This window comes from Channa argus, chromosome 4 (assembly GCF_033026475.1).
Source record: "Channa argus isolate prfri chromosome 4, Channa argus male v1.0, whole genome shotgun sequence".
Classification (NCBI taxonomy): Eukaryota; Metazoa; Chordata; class Actinopteri; order Anabantiformes; family Channidae; genus Channa; species Channa argus.
In genome coordinates, this window is record NC_090200.1 from 24,022,305 (window position 1) to 24,043,609 (window position 21,305).

Genomic DNA, 21,305 nt, shown 5'->3' on the forward strand with positions numbered 1-21,305 from the left:
AACACAAAGGGAATGCATACAGGTATTACCACAACAGGCTGGAAAATATGTGTAAACGTACCTTGTGCTCAGTGAGAGTTAGCAGGGAAGGGAAACGTTCACCACATATTGGACACATGTAGTGTTTTGCGGGGCCGCGATGGGTCTGAGCATGCTCACGAAGCCCGTTCTCAGAGAAGAACGTTCTAGAGCACACATTACACTTGTGGTTCCCTTTGATAAAGTCTGCCTTCTTCTTTCGTGATCCTGGTAAGCATAAATACAAATATCATCATACACAAATATTTTCACTGTCATGATAAAAAAATAAACATTTTAAAGCAGTAATTCATTATTTCAACAAACAAATGTTTTAAGTCTTAGTCCTTATAACAAATGACATTAAAGAAATTATGAAATCCTTCTTCTACTAAAATGTAAGTCTCTTTATTGATAATCGGATTTGAGAGTAACAAGAAATCATTACCAGCATCATCTTCCCCTGGCCGGATGTTGTGGTCACGCAGCCGATGGTTTTGTAGAAGTGACTCCATGGTGTAAGCTGCTCCGCAGATGTCACAAGCATACATGGGCTCTGAATTGTCCAGCTCCTCCTCACCCCCACTTGCCTCATGGCTATTGGCTGTTTCTCCTCCTTGGCCTGCTCCTCCTCCCACAACTCCACTTTTCAGCAGCATGTTCTGAAGGTCAGCTTGTTCAGCAGCCGCCACTGTTGCTCTTTCAACGCCTCCAGCACCTCCACTGCCGCCACTTCCTGCTCCCCCTCGTTTAGAGGACTGTGCCAACCCATTGGGTGTCCCATTCTGGCTCCCACTGCTCCCTGTACCACCTCCATTGCCAGTGATATTGCCACCATCAAAGATACAATGTTTCTCCCTTAGGTGCCTCTCTAGTAGTGAGATGGCGTGGAAAGCTTTGCTGCAGAAGCGACACGTGAACTTCTTGCTGTGTGTGGTGATGTGGCATTGTAGTTCCACCTCTGTTCCAAAAGTTTCTCCACAGAATATGCATTTCCTGGGCTTGAGTCCTATAATCACAAAAATTAAGTTATCATACACATTCAAGCTCAATCCAGTCACCAAGAGTCAGAAGAATAAAATATTAAGGAGTATATTCAAAATGAAATAAAATAAGTAATCCAATAGTAAAATTTTGTTTAGGTGTCTGGTCAATATTCCTACAGTTTGCTCAAATCTGTATTTAATGGCTTAATTTCAAATCGCTGCTTGAGTGATGTCTTTCCACTCTTTCACCTTCATTGTTTTTTAATGTATCCTTAACAGTGAGGTGAACACTTTCAAAGACAATTTAAACAAAAATGTATACATTGGGAATTGTATTGAGGATGATTCTACTTCAATCCGTGGGAAATTGTACATGTGGCTTGTCGGTTAAAACTTAAAATGATACTTGGCCTACGGTACCAGAAGATATATATTGTACCTGCTCCAAGCCCCCCGGGGAGGGCTGATCTCTGGCCCAGGTGGTTATGCTTAACATGAAGCTGAAGATCTGTCTCCTTCCTGAAATCCCAGGCACAGGCTGTGCAGCGAAAAAGCTTCTTCTCATTGCTGTGCTTCACTGCCAAATGAACCTGAATGTCAGAAGGTGGAAGAAAAAGGTGATCCAAAATAACTGATTCCTACAGTTGTTTCACTAATATTTTCAATTTGCCAGCTACACCTATATTATTTTTGTTCATGTGCTGTTGTGATTAGTCTTTGTAAAATAAAAACAAGTCAAACTGCATCAGCTGCATTCACCTGTATGGAGACCTTGGAGTCAAATACCTCCTGGCAGAGAGTACAGTGGTAAAGGACAAATGTGTGCATGTCCAGGAGGTGTTTCTGCAGGTCATCTACTGAAGAGAACTGCTTATCGCAGCTCTCACACACATACTGGGTCGACGTTGTAGTATAGTGCACTGTTAGGTGTTGAAGCAATGCCTCCTGTGATTCAAAGTCCTCCTTGTTGCATTGTGGACATGACTGGCGTCTGAGCAGCATTTCAAGATGAGACTTCAGGTGGGCCTGGAAACCTTCAAAACTTGCAAAGCGCAGGTCACACTGGTTGCAGGGGTAATCCCCATTACTTCCCATAGAGGGGGTGGAGTCCCCTCCAAGTCTGTGACGTTTTGGGGAGGAGATCTCGACATCAGAAGAAGCGGGGCTCAAGTCAGCAACCTTTGCCTGCCGTTTGTTGTTAGCCAAGGGAATGTTCTTATGATTCTCCTTTATGTGCTTGGTGAGCTTGAGAAGCGAGCCGAAGATAGGAGAATTGGTGCAGTAAGGGCAGGAGTAAACCTGTACATGGACAATAACTCTTTATATAAGATGCTATACATTGTATATAATGTATATAATCTAGTTCATGTAGAAAACACAAGAAAATGGAGAGGAAAAAATCAACTATGAGAAAGACAGTTACAATTTTGACCCATAAAGTGTGGTAAAAGTTATTTTCCATTGCAAGTCGTTGAGGCTTTTAAAGCCCCAGTTTATTACAACATCGGAATCTGTTGTTGAAATTTAGGCACTCAGTTCTACTAAAAATAAAAGAGGTGGGCAATGTATTTAAGTGTTGGCTAGCAGCTCAGCCTGAGAACCTACAAATAAAATGTGAATCTAATCCAGACCAGACCAGGAGATACCCAAAGTAACAGACAAATAATTACATATCTTTACTCTGAACTTACATGATAAATGTGTTTCCTTCACACTTCACTGACTTCAGAATAAAGTACAAGAAACCACCTAATTAAACAGGCACCAGCTTTTGCCTAATTGCCTAATTAGCTCAACCACTGATCACTGATTAGCTCTAGCTTCAACATGTAGGAAGACATGCAAGCTACAACTAAATGACTGAAAAAAGGCTGCGTTTGAAATCTAATTTTTGACTAATTGATTCTTACCTCCATGAAAGACTGAGATGCAGCCTGTAGTACAGGAGACTCTAGTTTGGCGACCGCTCCTCCAGACACAGCTCCACCCCCTGCAGTGGATGTGCAGTGTGTCTGTTGAATGTGTTCTGTCAACGAAGACTCTGTCAGGAATCCCATTGAGCACTGGTTGCAGAAGAAGGCATGGTTCCCTTCTAGGATGGAGGGTTACATAGTTACATCCCTTACTTTATGATCCTAATCTAATGTAAGGCATTTAATACAGTACTCAATAGAGTAAATATTACAGCTCTTATAAGAATATCTTCTTAATGCCATATACCAATTTATGTGAGAACACACCATGATGCCCAATGCCAAACACATACATACACACACATACATTTCCACAGCTTATGAACTTTCTCACTTTCTATTGTGAGAGACGACATGAAGTTAGTTGGTGTGAGAGAAGAGGATGCAGAGGATAGGGTTAGATGGAGGCAAATGATTCGCTGTGGTGACCTGTGAAAGGGAACAGCCAAAAGGAAAAGAAGAAGATACATACTGTATGTAAAGAAAATCACTTCTTTTAACAACACACCTAATGTGGTGGATCCAGCCACAATCCCTCCAGGCAGGCAGTGGGACACCCTGATGTGCTCTTGCAGAGAGTTTATGTCTCCAAACATATCAGGGCAGTAGTTACAGTGGAACGCTGTGACATTGGTGAACTGCAGCAGGGGAAAAGTTGCTGCGGCTGTTGCTACAGATCCTCCACTGGTACGGTGAGCTTTGCGCACATGTTCATTGAGGTTATAAAGTGTTGGCAGTGTGTCCAGACAGAATTGACACGTATGATTCTGCTGTGGTTTGTCTGCATGGATGGTCTTCAAATGGATCTCCAACACTGCTAGACTGTGGAAGTCTCTCTTGGAACAATAAGGGCAAGAGTATGTCACCTTGCCCCAGTTCACTCCTCCCCCTGTTGAAAAGGAAGGACAAACTGCTGTTTGGATATATAACCAGACAGTGTACACTTTTAAACAAACACATGTTGACTATATACTTAACAGATGTAAATGAAATAGTTAATCAGTAGATAAGTAACTGCCATACCTCCACCTTGATGACCCAGGCTTATCCCAATCTCTTCCCCAGTGTCAGTACCTCTTCTGCGACTGCGTTCGCTGCCCTGGCTGGGTTTTAGGGTAGAGTCAGGTGTGGAGCCTCTCTCCAGGCTGGCACTAGAGTCTGGAGTGGCTGAGCTCATTGAGGCCACACTGCCCAGTGCAGGGTCAGGACTGGCAGCACTATGATTGGAAGAGTCAGGCTGGCGATGGCTGTCTAAGTGGCAGTAGACATCCTCCACAGAGGGGAACTGTTCCGAACAGACAGGACATCTAAGGAAACATGAAAAGATCAGTGAGCTCTAAATTTCATTTAAGCATTCCATGTGGCTGAAAAAAGTTTAGCAATTAGCAATTACTTGTGTTTGCGGTTGGCATGCTGTGTTTCAATATGCGTGAGGAGTGAAGCCTCATCTAGAAAAATCTCAGGACAGTGGATGCATTGCAAGTCAGCTCTGTCAGACAGCTGGGGGTGTCTGGTAAGGACGTGTTTCTCTAGCTCATCCGTCTGACTGAATGTTTCCTCGCAGTAATCACACATATACAAGTCCTGCTCCAGGTCACCATCCCCTCCTGCTCCTTTCTTCCCTCCATCCCTCTCACTCCTCAGGGCAAGATGCTCTCGGTTCTTGCGGTGAGCCTTTCAGAGTTTAAAAATAGTGCAAGATTTGAAGGATAATGAGCTGTACAATATTAAATAAAAATAATAAACAAAAACAAGTTGTTGTAACAGTAACTTTTAAAGTAAAACATTTCAACTCTTCACCTGCATGTGGCTTTGCAGTGATGAGGTGGAGGAGAAGCCGCGCTTACACACGCTGCACTTAAATGGTTTACTGGAGCTAGAGGTGTGAATACAATTATATAAATATACACATGAAAAATCTGACTCCAAAATGATCAAGTATGAATCAAAAGCAATTACTAAGTACAGGTTTCATAACAATAGAATCAGAAGCAGTCACCTGTGTGTCTTCAGATGGATCTTCAGATGATCAGAGCGGGAGAAAGCAGCTTCACACTCCTGACAACTATACTTCTTATCTCCTGTATCAGGTGACAGATTGATGAGGGATAAATACTTTAGAGAAAAGCTTTGCTGTTACAAACATAAACAACACATGATGCTAGTCAAACTTATTATGTGTTTTTCCTTATTTTCTTCTATAATAACAAAAAAGGTTTAACAAATTATTTTGCTAATGGCCTTCTAGTATTAATAGATTAGGGAATTTAGGAACTGAAAGACAACATGTATTATGATAATTTTCTTTTGGACCCACCTGTGTGAAGTTTGACATGGCGGTCTCTGCTTCTCTTGTGTTTAAACAGACGGCTGCAGAAGGTGCACTTGAAAGGAAGCTTGTCACTATGAATCTGCTCATGGCGTTTCAGGTAGCTGAGACGGCTGAGGGAGAACAAAACAAGTGAAATGATGAACTGTTATTCACAAGGACTCATCATAAAAGAGAGTACCCTTTAATTTTGTGTCTGCTTCGATAGCTAGTTGAAATTTAAACTATTTTATAACTGTATATATCTATTCAGTGACATCTAGGCACCGAAGTATAAAAAGTAATATGAAGGATTATAATGATGACTTTATGGTGTATATGACAGCTGTTCTTTAAGTGGGTCTTGAGTTGGTCTCTGGAGAGTATAGTGAGAACTGTATTCATCTCATTCTTTTTATTTTTGCCTTATTGGTCCATGTTACCATGGTAATATTGAGAACACAACATTTATTCACATATACATTCAAATTTTGATGTGAGGATGTAACCAAATATGACATGGCATTAAACTCTACAATACACTGTGTATGTCAATGTGTCACCTGCATGTTGGAAACCAAACGTGTGAGCTGATACCTGAAGGATTTGTCACAGAACTGGCAGGGGTATGGCAGGCCAGCACCTCCTTCCTCCTCGCCACCTGTGGCCATGCCAAGGTCACAGCAGCCATCAGGCATCTGTGATGGCGATGCCACGTCTTTACTGGAGGGTGATGAAGGCACCCAGGAGAGCCCCGTTGGGTCATCATCGCCATCTGAAAGAGAGATATGTGTGACTCATCTGCTGTGAATAAAAGAAACCACAAATGCAATTTCTGTATGCAGCTGCAGGATTAAAAAGGAAGAAACATGCAAAGCACAGACAAAAAAGTGGGGGTAAAAGCAGGAGCATTAGAATGATCAAGAAGAAGTTACATTTTTCTTGGAAGGCAGAAGGCGGGAGAGTCAGCCTGTGGGAGTTCAAATCAGAAAACAGAGGATATAAACAAAAGAATAAACACATTTATCCTGGTTGCACACACACACACACAAATAAAGAAAATTAGGATGGCAGAGATAAAGAGAGAGAATGAAACAGTGGAGAGAAACACACTCCGGCAGCACCAACATCTAAATAAAAAGCTCCAAGAACTATGAATCCCCAGTGGAGCCCAGAAATAAGGACAGAGTGTAATTTCTCTCCCTTCATCCTCCCTCTGCAGCCATCCCTTGTTCCATCCCTCCCCTCACCTCCCCTCCGCTCCCCTCCCTCCATCTATCCCCAAAGACCATAGATCCGCCTCATCATATTTTCATTAGGGCCTTGGCAGATTGAAACGTCGGAAAAGCGATTAGGAGATGTGGAGAGCCGAGCGGAAAGATGGCAATATTCACTCCCTTTATCTGTCATACATAGGAGATCATGCATTGCTCTTTTTCTTTTTTCCTCCTCTCTCCCTCTTTTTTCTACTCCTGTGTAGTCTGGCACAGAGGCAACAAAAAGGCCACGACACTTTTAATAGACACTTCAGAATGGATTTGAGGCGACAAAAGAGGGGGCTGAATAATGCTTGATATTGTTCTGTTCTTCTTTGAGCAGCACAGTGAGGCTATTTAGCATTTGCCTGAAAAATATAAAGAAAAAAGAAGGTGACGGAGGAGGGGGGAGGGTTATTTTCTTTGCTTTTAGCTGATAGCTATATCTACTAGGCCCAGAAACAAATCAACAAGAAAATAAGGAAACTGAAGTGATAGAACTGAGAGAGAAAGACAGAGGAAAAAGTCAGACATGACTTTTGCCAATATTCATCATATAGTCAATATATCTGCAAAGCAAACACTGTAATAAACAATCATAGACACATGTACAAAAGAGAAGTTTCTTTTGATAATTTTAGAAACCTCTCCAAAGCACACACCATTTTACTTTAACCAACTCCTGCTACAATCTTGTGTGTCTCTGTGTGTCTAGTGTACTTCATATTATGCCTTGCAGAGAGGGGGTGGAAAACAGATTCTTGTGATGAATCGATCGCCGGGAAAATGTAGGCACTGCAATGAGCAAATAGAACTCTGCAGGGGGGTCTGGGTTAAAAAAAGTAAAAACCATGAATTATAAATTTTGAAGCAAGAAGGAAAATAAGAAAGGTTTAAGAAAATAGAAGGAATAGAGATATCAGCATGAAGCCTAGTAGCAAGACAGAGAGCGGGTGAGAAAGAATGAGAGTGAATGACTGAGTGAGACAGATGGGGCAGGGGGAGACAGTAAAATTGAGAGCATGAAGGAGGGAAGCAAGGAGAATGAAGAATGAATGGCAGTGTTTACAGTGTGAAAGGAAAAAGCAAACAATGTCATTCTAGAGCCATGCACGCTGTGAGTGCACAGGAATAACATAAGTCAGAAAAATTAAAAATAACTGAGTATGAGTTGAGAGGAGGATACAGAAATGGAACTGTGGAAAAATTGCAAAAAACTAAAACAAATTTTAGAATTTTGTTAAATTCTGATAAATTTTAGAAATATTCCTAGTTTATACATTTCTTACTTAATTTGTCTTTATTTCTTTTTTTGTCTAACATTTTTAAGGATTTTTATTTTCCCTTAGATTACAGTAATTACTGATGCTACACTGTTAAACCTACTATGGTCCTTCAGGGATTCTAAGCATAAACCAGCAATCCCCCAGGAATTTGAGTATCCCTCTTTGGAGCAATTTGAAACACAAAAAAGTACACAAGCTTGGACCCAAGCTTGGACATAATTTTATCAAGTTTCATAAGTTCATAAGAAGTTACATCAGACTATGTTAACAGTTGCAAAACACAGGTGCCATCTTGTACGGTTAAACACTATGTTACCTACAAATTTGGGGGTGGGGAAGAGGTAAGGGAGCACTTAGAATCCCCCTCTCACCAACAGTGAGAGGGGGATTCTCACAACAGGGTGCATGAAAATAAAAACGCAACAAGGCGTGACATCAACTTTACATTCTCTATACACATATCACAAATGCTACTTCATAATCAAGCAAGCCATGGCTTGATCTGTGCAAATCTTTTGCAATTATCAGTACACAACTTTTTATTTATTTAACTGCTGAACAATGAAAGTGAAGTGAGAAACAGATCACGTTTGTATCTCTGTTTACCTCACAAAACTGTCTAATTTCAGGGAACAATGTATTCCTCTTAATGACATCTAGTCTGAATCCAATGGAGGTCTACAATAATATACTATTAAATGTGTTATCTAATAAGACGTTTAAATACAATGCACCAATAAAATGAATAAATTATAAAATAAATAAAATTTACTTAACAATAGTCAGAAAGAGACATTGTGCAGTCAAGTACCGGACAAAAACAAGCAAATTCAAAGTAGAGAAGAAGAGGGAATAAATGAACCCCCGAAAAACAAACAATCAAACAAACAAAATAAGGAAAGTTTCACAGTACCAGCCTGGACCAGTACAAGCACACCAGTAAGAGTGAGTTAAATGGTGATGTCTCTGAGGTGAGGAAGTGGGACAGAAAAACAGAGAGAAAGGAAGATACTACAGAAGAAGAGATTCTGTCAGAGCGAGGGGGAGAAATCACTTTTTGAGGGGGGATGGAGGGGTGTTGTGAAAGAAGGGGAGGAGAGATTAGCGTCATTAAAGAGCCCTAATCCTCTGACTAGCGTGGCTGGCGCTAAAATGGAGGATCACACGGCTTTTTAACGGCGCCTTTGTCAGTCGGCCGCGAGGGGACCTGGCAAGACAAGGCCGAATGGCAAACTGGGAGAAACTGGAGGATGGGGAAGGGGGAGCGAGGAAAATTTCAATGAAAAGTTAAATTAGAGAAGAATCCTCGAGAGGAGACAAGATGAGGAGGATGGATGGTTGAGGGAGGGGGATTTAACAAAAAAATACAGTGAGAAAAAGTGAGAAAAAAAGAGAAACAGGCAGGAGCAGGCAGACTCTGACACACGTTGTTCCTACCCCTGTCTCCCCCTCCTCCTTTCTGTTCTTCTCTTGCGTATGAAAACCAGCGAGAGGAGCAGAGTGGAGGACCACAGGGCCCCAGCTGCTCCGCTCCCGCTTTATCTGTTACTCTGCAGTCTCTTTCTTTGCCATCCATTCCCTCTATCCTTCAACCCTCCCTCTGTCCTCAGCAGTCCCTCTACTCTTCTGTCTTTATTCCTCTTCTACTACCTCCCTTCCTCATTCCCCCCCTCCGACAGCTTTTATGTTGTTACTCATTATAGTGTTGACATCGCTCCCTCCATCCCTCCAACAGTCTCTCCCCTTCTGGTGTTGGCCTTCACCCCCTGTGTCTCAGCCTGGACGGGACCACGGGAGGGGGGGTGCGAAGACGTTCCAGATGGACTGACTCTGAACTCCAGAGGAGAAAGAAAAGACAGAAAGCTGAAAGAGAGGAGAGGAGAGGAAAGAAAAGGAAAAGAGAGAAACTGAACAGACCACAAAGGAACTAAACTGACCACCTGACTCTACCTGAAATGACAGATACACACACACACATTCCCCACATGTCCCTCTAATAGGCCAGACAGTGTGACAATGTGTGGAGGACACAGCCTTGGTGAAACACTCTAATGAAGATACACACACGCTGATCGATCCTTCTTCATGTTGCCCCCCTTCCTCAAGCCCCCAACCCCCATCTAAACACAGTAGGTTTGTCACTACTGTCGCACAGAAAGAAAATAATTGAAAGCAGCAGAGTTTATAAGATGGAATATCTATAAAAGGAAATGTTTTAGACTTGAAATTAATCAACCAAATTTGACAAAAAACAAACCCAGAGTACATACCATACAGTGCATTATCTAAAATACTGTATAGTCTCTGCAAATCTGATTGATTTGATGAGTAAATGATTCAATGGGCTGGCATGGTACCAAAGCTCAAGAACATTACTTCAATTAGCTCATTCTGGATAACAACATCAGCTAAATGCCTGAAATGGAAATATAATCCATGTATATCATGCTTTCTGTATTTTATATCGCTTTGATGTTTGAATCAAAGGACCTCAGCTTGTAGCATCAAAAAGCTCCCAGAGCTGTTACTCCAACTGCTAAAACTACTAACTAGTTACATGCAGAAAACTCAAAATTAACATTAGAAATGAAGTGTAAGAGTCATCATTGCAACTATAAATTTTTGAATGAGAAACATCCAAAAAAATATGTACTGTATTTGAAATAGGACTTGGCTCTAATGTTTAAATATTATAATAAAGGGATGTGTTCACCTTAGGTTTAGCTGTATACCTGCTCAAATTTTAATCCTAGCACCAGCCTGTCTTTCTCTCCCCACCTCCTCTTCCTGCTCACTTCATACAACCCCTCCTCTCTCCATTCCACCCAGCTAGCTCTCCTTTCCACCTTTCTTTTTGGCCGTCGGCCCAGACCTGCACCTTTCCCAGCAAGACCCCTGCTGACCTCCTATCCCTCCATGCCTCTGTTGCTTCATCCCTCCTTCCACTGCTCCCCGTGGAAGGACACACACACACACACACACGCACACAAAACAGCCCCAGACTCACCGTAGGGGGCAGAAAAACAACTTCCACCCTTGGCTCACTCTGGGCAGCCCCACACACACACTCTCTTGCTGACTTACGCACAGAAACACTCATGTACACATGAGCAAACACAATTAGAGTAAAATTGAAAATCGAAAACTGAGTTAAGTCTGACGTAGAACATGCATGCTTAATAGTCATTGGTTGTTCTTGTTTGTTAAAAGATACATCCTCCAGCCTAAAATAATGTCAGCTGTATCCGTTTGGATTAATGCTGGATGCAAGCCTAAACCTAGAATCAACAAATGAATATTTTTGGTAGTTCTTTAAAAGGAGGGACTGCACAACTAAGTGAGAACTATGGTCTTTATGGAGAGCATGTTAGAAGACTATTTAATGCTTCAGTTCACTGTAGGAGTAGACATCACAGTGACAGTAAATATAATATAAGTTATGATCAACTCATTGGCTTTACAACCGTAAACCATCATCTGACGATTTTTCCAAATACTACACAAGATAAATTGGGATAGCTACACAATAGAATGCAAGATCCCTACCTAGATCTTTGATTGCTATATGAGTTTTCATGGCAACAGATAAACTAAACTTACCGATCTTATTTGACTAGCTGTGAAAAAGCAGAAACAAGAATTTACTTTGCTACAGATAATACACAGAGAGATTAATACATTTTCATTTTCCCAGAAAGTCCTCACAGGTGACCAGTTTCTGGTCTGTTTTGCAGACATTTGCGGTTCATGAGATGGTAACAACACAGTCTACACACAAGTTAGTGAAATGCATCCACAATAAGGTCTGATGTCAACTGCAGCAGTTCGCACATATGCACATGGCTATAACCCTGGCTTGTGCTTGGAGGACACGCATGTCCTCTGCTGCTGTCCTTGTAGCCACATAGAATCCACTCTGTCGGGACAAACATGCATATGTGCAGTAGCGAGGACAGACAGAAAGGACGATGCCGCAGTCTGTCCAGGGCTTGAGCCCTTGAGGACACAATGGGTGGACACACACCCACACACAAATATACACATTCACACACACTCAGCAGGCTGTAGGGACCCTCACCTTCTGCCCTGGGAATGGGTTCGCCTGCTTTGGACGCTTTTGGGCGCCAACTGCTCCATATGGGCAATGTGTGTTTGTGTGTGTGAGTGAGAGTCTGTTTGAGGGCAGAAGGTTAGGGGTAGGGGGCTAAGGGTGGGGGTGGGTGGACAGTGAGCTGGCAGATGACTGGTTGGTCTCTACCACACAGCACAGTAATATACTTTATATATAAACAACCTATACAGAGTCCCAAGATCAGTGCAGTTTTCAGAATGAATCAAGTTCATTAGGACCCAAAAAGAATGAGGAAAACTTTGGTAGTAGTTAAAATGAATCAACATTAAGATACCTTACCAATACAGAATCCACAGTGGCACACCGCAGACGCAGAACACACGGACACATACTGTACATAAACATAAATGCAATACAGTCTGTGTCTGTCTCCCACACAAACATACACCATGTGGCAGAGGAGGGCTGGCATCTGCCTCCTCTTACCACATTTCCCTCATTTTCTCATCTTCTCCCTTTTAAAGTCTTTCTCAACAAGCCTTTTATCTTCGCATGCCCTGATTTCCTCAAAATATTTACTTCATCTCCTCTCTACCTCCATCTAAAACAGAGAGCAAGACACCTAAAACATGAGGGTTTAGTAATTCTAATCCCTGTATAACAACTTCCTCATCCTTTACTCTTCCACCCCACTCTGTCCATCTTGTCTGCTGTTTTTTCACTCAGAAACGAGAACCAGCTGCCAAGCAGAGTGTTAGATAAACAACAACATCATGCCAATGCACACATACACTACACCACATATGCACACATGCTTGTAAAAGACAGACACACACACATACAGTGGTGTGGTCCCATTGTGTGCATGCCGCCGGCTATATCATCTATTTATAAGAATGAGGTTTGGTGGACTGACAAACCGCTCACTAACCTAGAAACACATTCACCTGAGTCACACACACACACACACACACACACACACACAATTCAGTTCTCACATACACACAAACTCATAGGTGAATACACTCATGCACATAAGGAGGCCCTTGAATGTTTACTGAAATACCCACAAAAGTATCCACATTACTGTAATAATCACAGTTACAGCTGAGCTGTATTTTAAAGCATTGTTAGTGCTACCTTGTGAATCCTAATGGGTAATTACTGTTTAGCAAGAACCTCACATAAATTCATGTGTACATTTATCATTTGATTGATCTAAATATCTTTCTCAAACACACACACACACACACACACACACACACACACACACACACACACACACACACACACACACAGGAGTTCTCCTCCATTCACCTACGCGTATGTGGGACCTATAAATAAGTGATGTAGGCAGCTGGAGCTTGCTGTTCAAAACACAAACACACTGTTACACAGGTAAACAAACTAATACATTTTTGTAGAAATACACCAAAAACATACACAAACTGTTTTTTTAACCCAACTAGCAACTGGCAAAGCCTCTCTATCTAGAGCAGAAAGCTGAAGCAGTGCAGGTATATAAACTGCCAGGAGATGGATCTGAGGAGAGAAAGAGAGGCTGAGGGAGAGCAAAAAAGAGAAAATGAGGGGTAGAAAGAGACAGAGAGGCAACAAGGCTTCAAAGTCCCGGGGGAGAAGGATAGAGGGGGGTCCTGTGCCCAGGGGAAGACCAAAAGCAAGCTGCGAGAGGCGGGTACCTCCTGCCCACCGCTCTTCTTCCCTCCCTTTCCTTCTGGAGGATGGGTTTCTGGACAGCCCCCTACTCACAACTCCTAAACCCCCCATGAGAGGAACGCGCGCACATGCACGTGCACTCATGCAAACATGCACGCACACACGCTGAAGAGGGGTCCCCAGGGCAGAGCGGAGCAGAGCAGAACACCTGGACCTGCCATTAGTGACACACTCAGGGATTAGAGGCACAGACGGCAAGAGAGATGGAGGGAGAGAGAATGCACACTGGGGTAGACGAACCCACTATATCTAGAAAGTAATATGCATAAACATACACAAACACATCCAAACACTAATAAATGTCTACTAAACCAAAGGAAGAAGTTAAAAACAATGCTGTTTTCAACTTATTGTTAAAATAATTTTCGTGTTTTATTGTTTGTGGTAAATTTGGCCATAGAAGCATACACACACACACACACACACACACACACACACACACACACAACAAAAATGAAAATGATTTAATTCAATACTTTATGACTTGAATGTAGATGTACAGTACAATATAGAGTACCACAAGCAAATACAGTAAAGAATTCAAGAACTACATGTCTTTGAACATGGTCAAGTCAGTTGTTACATCTTGGCTGGTGTTAGATACCACATACGCACATGTGAACAAGCACATTAACTCAGTTGTAACCTTGCTATGTAACTCCATTAGAATGCAAGTACTGTGTAACAATTACCAATGTATCAAACCTTAATTTTAACACAATTCTGAGGTTGCAAGTACACTTTACTTTGTATTAAAGGAAACCAGATTTCTAAATGTAAAGCACAGAGCATGTGCATAAATGTATATTTACGTGTTTGTGTTTGAGCTTTGTTTTCATTTTCCTATAATCCACAAATTTTTGCATGTACTTGTCAAAGTCTGCCTACCGTATGAAAATGAATATAGACAAAGAGAAATATATACAGCACGCCAACACAAGGTCAGTTCAAAAAGAAATAATCCCAAAGTATCATGTTCAATGTGACAGTGGAGAAGGAAAGGTTTCAAAACAAACCATCCAGAAAAGAGGCTCCTGTGTGAATTAAAGACCACACACTGGCTGCAACAAAGAACAGCGCTCAGACACTCACAGGGAGGGACACACAGAAAGAAACAAAGGTGGATTTGGTAAGAAAAAAAGTATGTGTGTCTGTATGAGTGTGAGAGAGAGAGAAAAAGAGAGAGCCGGTGACACGAAACAGATCAAAGGAGGGAAGAGGTCGGCAGGGCAGAGAAAGAAAAAAGACAGAGAGAGAGGCCAGGGGGTCCCGTAATTACAACCTACATCCGTCAAGCTGAGCCATGTGTGACTTTGTGTGTATAGGTACTGCACACATGGCTAAGGTATTAAGGAGAGTTTTTAAGGGAAATTAGTCCTTTCACACATTACACAACCTTTTTCCGGCCGGAAAAAACGCCCATATAAGAAGACAGAGAGTTACAGAAAGCAACACACACTAAGATTTGCAAACACCTTAAGGAGCACACACAGGCAAGGTTAATAATGCAAAGATAGAAGTAATGAAGGAAACACATATGCACATATACAATATAAATCATGAGCAGACATATGTATTGATGCATATGCAGATACTGGTTGTGCATATACACACACATTGTCTGTGGTGGAAGGGTGCAGGTTTAACAAAGGCCACTGACTGGTTTGTCTCCAAAGCAGAAAAGTGGATTGCTCTGGAACCCAAACTATTGTACAGCACCACACTGTCTTCACTGTCTACACACATACACACACACACAAAGCAGTAGACATGCAGCTGAACATATGCACACAAAAAACAAAATCAGAACATGAGCACACGCAAACTCTAGCTGTTTCTGTGTCTCCCACACATTTGCCTACATGCGTGTGCACACAGGCTCACACATACCACAGACACAGGACACAAATAGTCTAATAGAGTGGTGAGAATACAAAAATGGAAATGCCTCCTTGGCTGACTGGAGCTGGGGTTCATTGTGCTTTCATGCCTTTAGAGGAGACCCCCTGGCATCAGCACAGCTAATCTCTTTCTCTTCCTCTCATTCGGCCTGTCTATTTTAAACCATGTGTCAATCTCTCCATCTTCCTTCACTCTTTACCTACTCAGAACCACAATCCTTTTTTCCTCTGTACCTACTCTGTCCATTAGAGTCCACCTAATTTGACCAAATCACAAATCACTACAAAATATATTGTCACAATGTACTTCCACTTTGTTTAGTACAACCAGCCTGCCATTAATTATGTTGACAACCGTTCATCGTAATTTCTTTATAGTCAGGTATTTTACTATGTTACCAATGTCGTTTTCCACTTTGGTTTTACTTTTATCTTATTGCTTTCTGTATCATCCAACATGCAGAAACACCTGTATGATTGTTCTTTCACCTGCAGCAGATCTGTCTCCCTGAGCAAGCCCTCATTCCGCCAACTCTCTCTCCTTCTCAGTGTCATTCCTCCAACCCCTCCCTTCTGTGGAGGAGAAAGCTAAAAGCACAAGCATGCCCCAAAATTAATTTAAACGGAAGAATTAAATTAAAAGCGAAGCCTCGGGAGTTTTATTATGTACTAATGTTTGAACCGTTAACTTAGATTGTATTACTAAAATATGAATAATTAAGAACTGGTGGGGGCTATTATTATATCAGGAAAGAGGAAGAAAAACACATTATATTACTGCAATGGGTTTAAATGAGACTCGTTTTAGTCTGTGGTAGGAAAGGCTAAATCTTTATGAGGTGGGGTGATTAAGCAGGAAGAACATTATTTAAAAAAAAAAAAACACTGTGTAGTGGAGGATGGGGAGTATGGGGTGGGGTGTCCCAATATCACTTTTTACCAGACTGAGTTACTATATATATATATATATATATATATATATATATATACACACACACACACACACACACACACACAAGTTGTAAACCTTGTTATTGCCGCAAATATTAAACATTGATCAAATATTCTTAAGAAACATGAGTATGACTGTTAGTAACCAGATCTTAAGACTTTGGCAAAATCACAGCACAGCAGTCAATTTCACTTTACTTTTGTCATTATCAATCATCCTAAAATATGTCTAAACCACAGAAGTTTTTTCATCTCCTTCTACCTGTAGAGGCCAATGTGGTATCTGGCCACTATAGTCTGGCCACTAAGTAAAAGTACAAGTACACAAAGGCAGGAGCAGGACTGATGCCTGATTTACTAGATTTTATACTACAGCAAGGCTGTACATTATTCAGACTAGCTTTCAGTTATTTTAATGTGTATTTAGCAATATAGTTAGGACTAGAGAGAAGGTTAGGGCAGAAGGTTCGATCTATATTACACATCTGCTCTAACGCAGCTTTAACTCAGCCAATTAGTACACAATAATACATGAAAACAACATGCAAACCACTGTTAAGACTATTAGTCAGCAAAATGGTTTTTATATTATATTTAAAACCATACATGTGGGTTATACAGGTCAGTGGCTCAGTCATAGGGTTGGGCATCAAAAACACATTACCATTTGTAACTGTTTCCAAATTCTATAGGACACACGCATTTCCATTCTGCACTTATTTCTTTACCTTTACTTTTTTATGTTCTTGAGTGAACTGCGGTGAGCAATTTAAAGTCTTGGAAGTTTCATTTACATGCCGGGAGCTGCAACATGGACATTCTGCGGTCTATGTTACTGTGTAACAAACACAGTAAGATAAGACTTCATAGCAGAACTGGGATTAATAAAGTTAAAACAATACCCAGTTGTAATCAGTGACAGCGCAGGCAGATTTGTGTAATACGGTATTTTTACTAATTACATTACTATTACTACATTACATTATAAATAAGGAGCTTTCTTAATCTTTTAATGAGAGTTGTGTGGGACTTGGACATAAAACTTTACCTCAATGGCTGCTTTCCTATAAGTGTTTTTTGTGAATCATAGATATAACAAAAACAGTAAACAAATATCTATTTCTCTCTTTTCTCAATACAGTAAATCCATACTTATCTAACACACTTATGCACACACACACCCTGATAAATTTCCTCACGAAGTGTCCCATGGTCGTATCTAATTTTCCTTAACTTTTTCCTCCTATCACCTCACTTCTATGGCCGTGTGTGTGTGTGTGTGTGTGTGTATGTGTGTGTGTGTGTGTGTGTGTGTGTGTGTTGTACTGCAGAAATATAAGTCTTCTCGTTGTGTCTCTGATGTGACGCCCCCTTATCAGCCACTGAGCAGTAAGCCCCCCCACCCTCCTCTGCAGCTGTCACTGCACCCCCCCCAGCACACAAACTATTCTCTAAGGATGAATTTCCACACACACCAAATACCCACATACAAAAGTAGGCAAACACAAATCTCTGTACACAAGCCTGAGCAATTCTTGACTCACATTCTCTCTCTCACACACACACACACACACACACACACACACACACACACACACTATTTTATCTGCTCATTCGCAGGCCGCATGGCTTGGCAACCAACAAGGGGGAGAAATATCCACTCACCCTACCACCTAAAACCCCTAAATGCCTTTCACTCACCACACAATCCCCCTATCACAAATCTGCCTTAGCCTCAACTTTTAACAGAAAGAGGAACACAGGATTAAGGTATGCCCACATAGTGTCTTCTCCTGAGGTAGAGCACTTCCTATTCTTTGCTCCCCAAAGAGTGTAATACTCCAATTTACCTTCCCTCATTCAAGTGGGAAAAAAGTTAATAGTAAAAATAAAAGTAAAGACAGAGGGCAAGGCAAAGCACAGAGAGAAAATAACTAGTGAAAGAGGAGACAGCTGGATGTATAGATAGATAGATGAAGGATAGAGGGACGCCTAAACCACTGGCTAATGCAAGTATCAGAATTTCCTCTCCACACCCCCACTCTCCCCTCCCTTTCTTCATTGTTGTTTTTTGTGTTGTTTTGTTTATTATAGTGCCCCATCTTGCCGCACACCCTAACAGGCCTCGCTCGTGACTTATTTAGCAGTGTGTTTTCTATCCTATTTGAAAAATGAAGACCAGATTGATTAATATTTCAAGACATCCCACTTGCACGGGTGAAGGAAAGAGAGAAAAAGACAAAGTCAGGAAGGGGAAGATGGGAAGAGAAAGAGAGAGAGGGAGAGAGAGAGAGGGAGAGGAGGAAAAGAGAGATTACAAGGGAGGAATTCTTGTGTTCCTTAACCCCAATTCTAGGATACATGTGGGGAAAAGAAGCATGCATGAACACACATACACACATGCATGCAAGCATGTGCATTCCCCTAGACTCAGAAAACACACTTGAGCAAAGCCTTCAAACAAAATGTTCACTTATACATTTGATACTGCACACATGCATACCACCACATTTACGATAATAAAAAATGTAACAAAGAAAAATACAAAACAAACACATAAATAAATAAACAAATAAAGCTATTCTTCCTTTCACCTAAACTACTCATCATTTGTATTCTGACAAAAATTGTTAGTGCATTAAGTGATGAAAAGATGCACAATTTTAGTAATGACAGTAATAGTTTTAGGCTATTTAAAATGAACAACATTTAAGTGTTTGTTTTTTGTGAGACTAATTTCAGCTATAAAATGATAGTGTTTTTGACAATATAAGCAACTGTAGCCATGAATCTGGGAAGTTGTGATTGGAATTACTTGTTTTATGTTAAAATAAGGGTTTTTGAGATTTTGATATGAAAAAAAAAACAATCACAGCCCTCTATTACCTATATACAAGTATACATACACAACTACTGTATACACAAACATTTTCTGCAAAAGCTACACAATTCTTTAATTTTAGTTGCAGCAATGTTCCTTCGGAAACCAGTTCATGAGACACAGAATTGTCACCACATGCCGCATCAATACACACACAAACACACACTTGATAACTCCCCTCCCCTGAGATTTCCCATAGTGCAGAGAATTCCAATCAGGCAATAGGCAGGACAGCTATTTCTAGGGACAAAGGACAGGGAAAAGACCGAGGAGGGGTTGAAGGAAAGATGGAAGGGATGGAGGCAGGGAGGGAACAGAAGAGAGGGAAACAAAGAGTTCTGGTAGCACCCAAGGGAGAAGGCCTAGAGCAGCTGACGTCAGTGTGTGTGCATGAGTCTTCAGCATTGGGATGGGGGCAAATGGGAGTATGAGAGAGAGGCTGGCAGAGTTGGTCCTGTTGGCCCCCTAGGGAGCTCTTGAGGCGAGGAGAGAACAGAACAGAGCAGGCCTCCCAGCCCCCACATATCCATGGGCCCAGACCGAAAGCCTGGCAAAAACATGCTCATTCACTGGACATAACAGTCAGTGGGACAGTCAGTTTGTCAGTAAACAAAAAAGTTATTTATATGAACCCCTTTCAGATGTGCACTGCTTTCCATTAATCTGATGGCATCTGAAAGTAGCCGTTTTATGTTTGAGTGAAAACTGTTTGCTTTTCTGCAAATGTTGGTCAGACCTCGTAACATTTATGTGTCACTTTCAACAAGGGTTCTTTTCGTACACTTAAATCAAAACAAAAAATAATAGTTTTTAAAAACAAAATTCAAAAACTGAAATGAAAAATGTTACCAGAAAAAACTATAAATCAAAAATTAAACAAATGTCCGGACTGTCTGTTTCCATTCATATAGTCCCTTTAACAACAATGTCTGTGGAAGAGAGATCAAAGGAAAATCCCAAAATATCTTAAAATTCATTTTTAAAGTCACCATCAGGTGAACATGTTTTAGAAAGAGAACAATGCAGAGGGACAGACCAGTGAGAGAAAGGTCTGCATACCTCAGCAACAGACACAAATGCACTAAAGAATATCAAGGGGCAATTAGCTCCAATTAATACAAAAAACACACTCATCAATATAATTGTATGTCAACCAGATTATGTGACATGCAAGCTTTTAAAGAATGTAATGGTGTTTTTAGTATTATTCCATCAATAAATAATAATAAGCAAGTTGGCATTGGTACAATTCTCCGTAGAGCAGGCTGTCTTTAAAAGCTGAGTGATCTCCATCTATTGAGCACATTGTGCCTTTTCACTTTTTGAATCATTCTCCTTCATCCTGTTCTCAACATAACTTCGTCCTTCCCTCAACCCTCCCTCTCCCTCTTTCACTCCCACTCTCTCTCTCTGGAGTTGTCCTTTTTTCTGACATTTGGCTGGACAAAGGTGAGTCACACCTGAGCGCTGGGTTAAACCTATTATAGGGGCAAGTCTTGTAACTGTTTCCATATCCATAAAGTCATCATTAAAGACAAAAAGCTGAAATTATCCAACTGGGTACAGTGGGAAAATGTATGCAATAAAAAGACCATTCAATATACAGACCTGAGAAAAAACACTGCAAAACCAAATTCATAACATCAAACAGGGTGTGTGAGAGACAGAGGTGGGGATAGACAGAAATTAAAAGTGTAAAAACAGAGGGATACAGACAAACAGGGGCTGCTTTGGGGCCAGCCACCACACAGCATGTATGTGGATGTGTGCGTGTGTGTGTGTGTGAGTCTTGGGAGGGCACAGTGGGGTAGTTTGAGGCATGGAGGAAGGGATCAGAGCTTTGGGGCCAGCTCCACAGGGAACAGAGAAGATGGGGAGACCAAGAATGGGGGGAGGGTGTTGGGGAGGGGAAAGAGAGGGTGAAAGGAAGGGATGT

The 21,305-nt window shown here is 41.3% G+C and overlaps 1 protein-coding gene across 14 annotated transcripts in view; it reads right to left on the minus strand.

Annotated features, from left to right (window-relative positions):
• znf423 (zinc finger protein 423) overlaps positions 1–21,305 on the minus strand; it is a 138,154-nt gene that overhangs the window by 67,429 nt on the left and 49,420 nt on the right. For all 14 annotated transcript variants that reach the window (XM_067501305.1, XM_067501304.1, XM_067501303.1 and 11 more), the window contains 12 exons: positions 5,883–6,060; positions 5,295–5,419; positions 4,977–5,058; positions 4,778–4,853; positions 4,371–4,651; positions 4,001–4,284; positions 3,486–3,866; positions 2,915–3,096; positions 1,764–2,303; positions 1,444–1,594; positions 467–1,027; positions 62–246 (listed from right to left, as the gene is read on the minus strand). In XM_067501305.1, the coding sequence (XP_067357406.1) occupies positions 62–246; positions 467–1,027; positions 1,444–1,594; positions 1,764–2,303; positions 2,915–3,096; positions 3,486–3,866; positions 4,001–4,284; positions 4,371–4,651; positions 4,778–4,853; positions 4,977–5,058; positions 5,295–5,419; positions 5,883–6,060 (3,026 nt within the window). The remainder of the gene's footprint in view (positions 1–61; positions 247–466; positions 1,028–1,443; positions 1,595–1,763; positions 2,304–2,914; positions 3,097–3,485; positions 3,867–4,000; positions 4,285–4,370; positions 4,652–4,777; positions 4,854–4,976; positions 5,059–5,294; positions 5,420–5,882; positions 6,061–21,305) is intronic.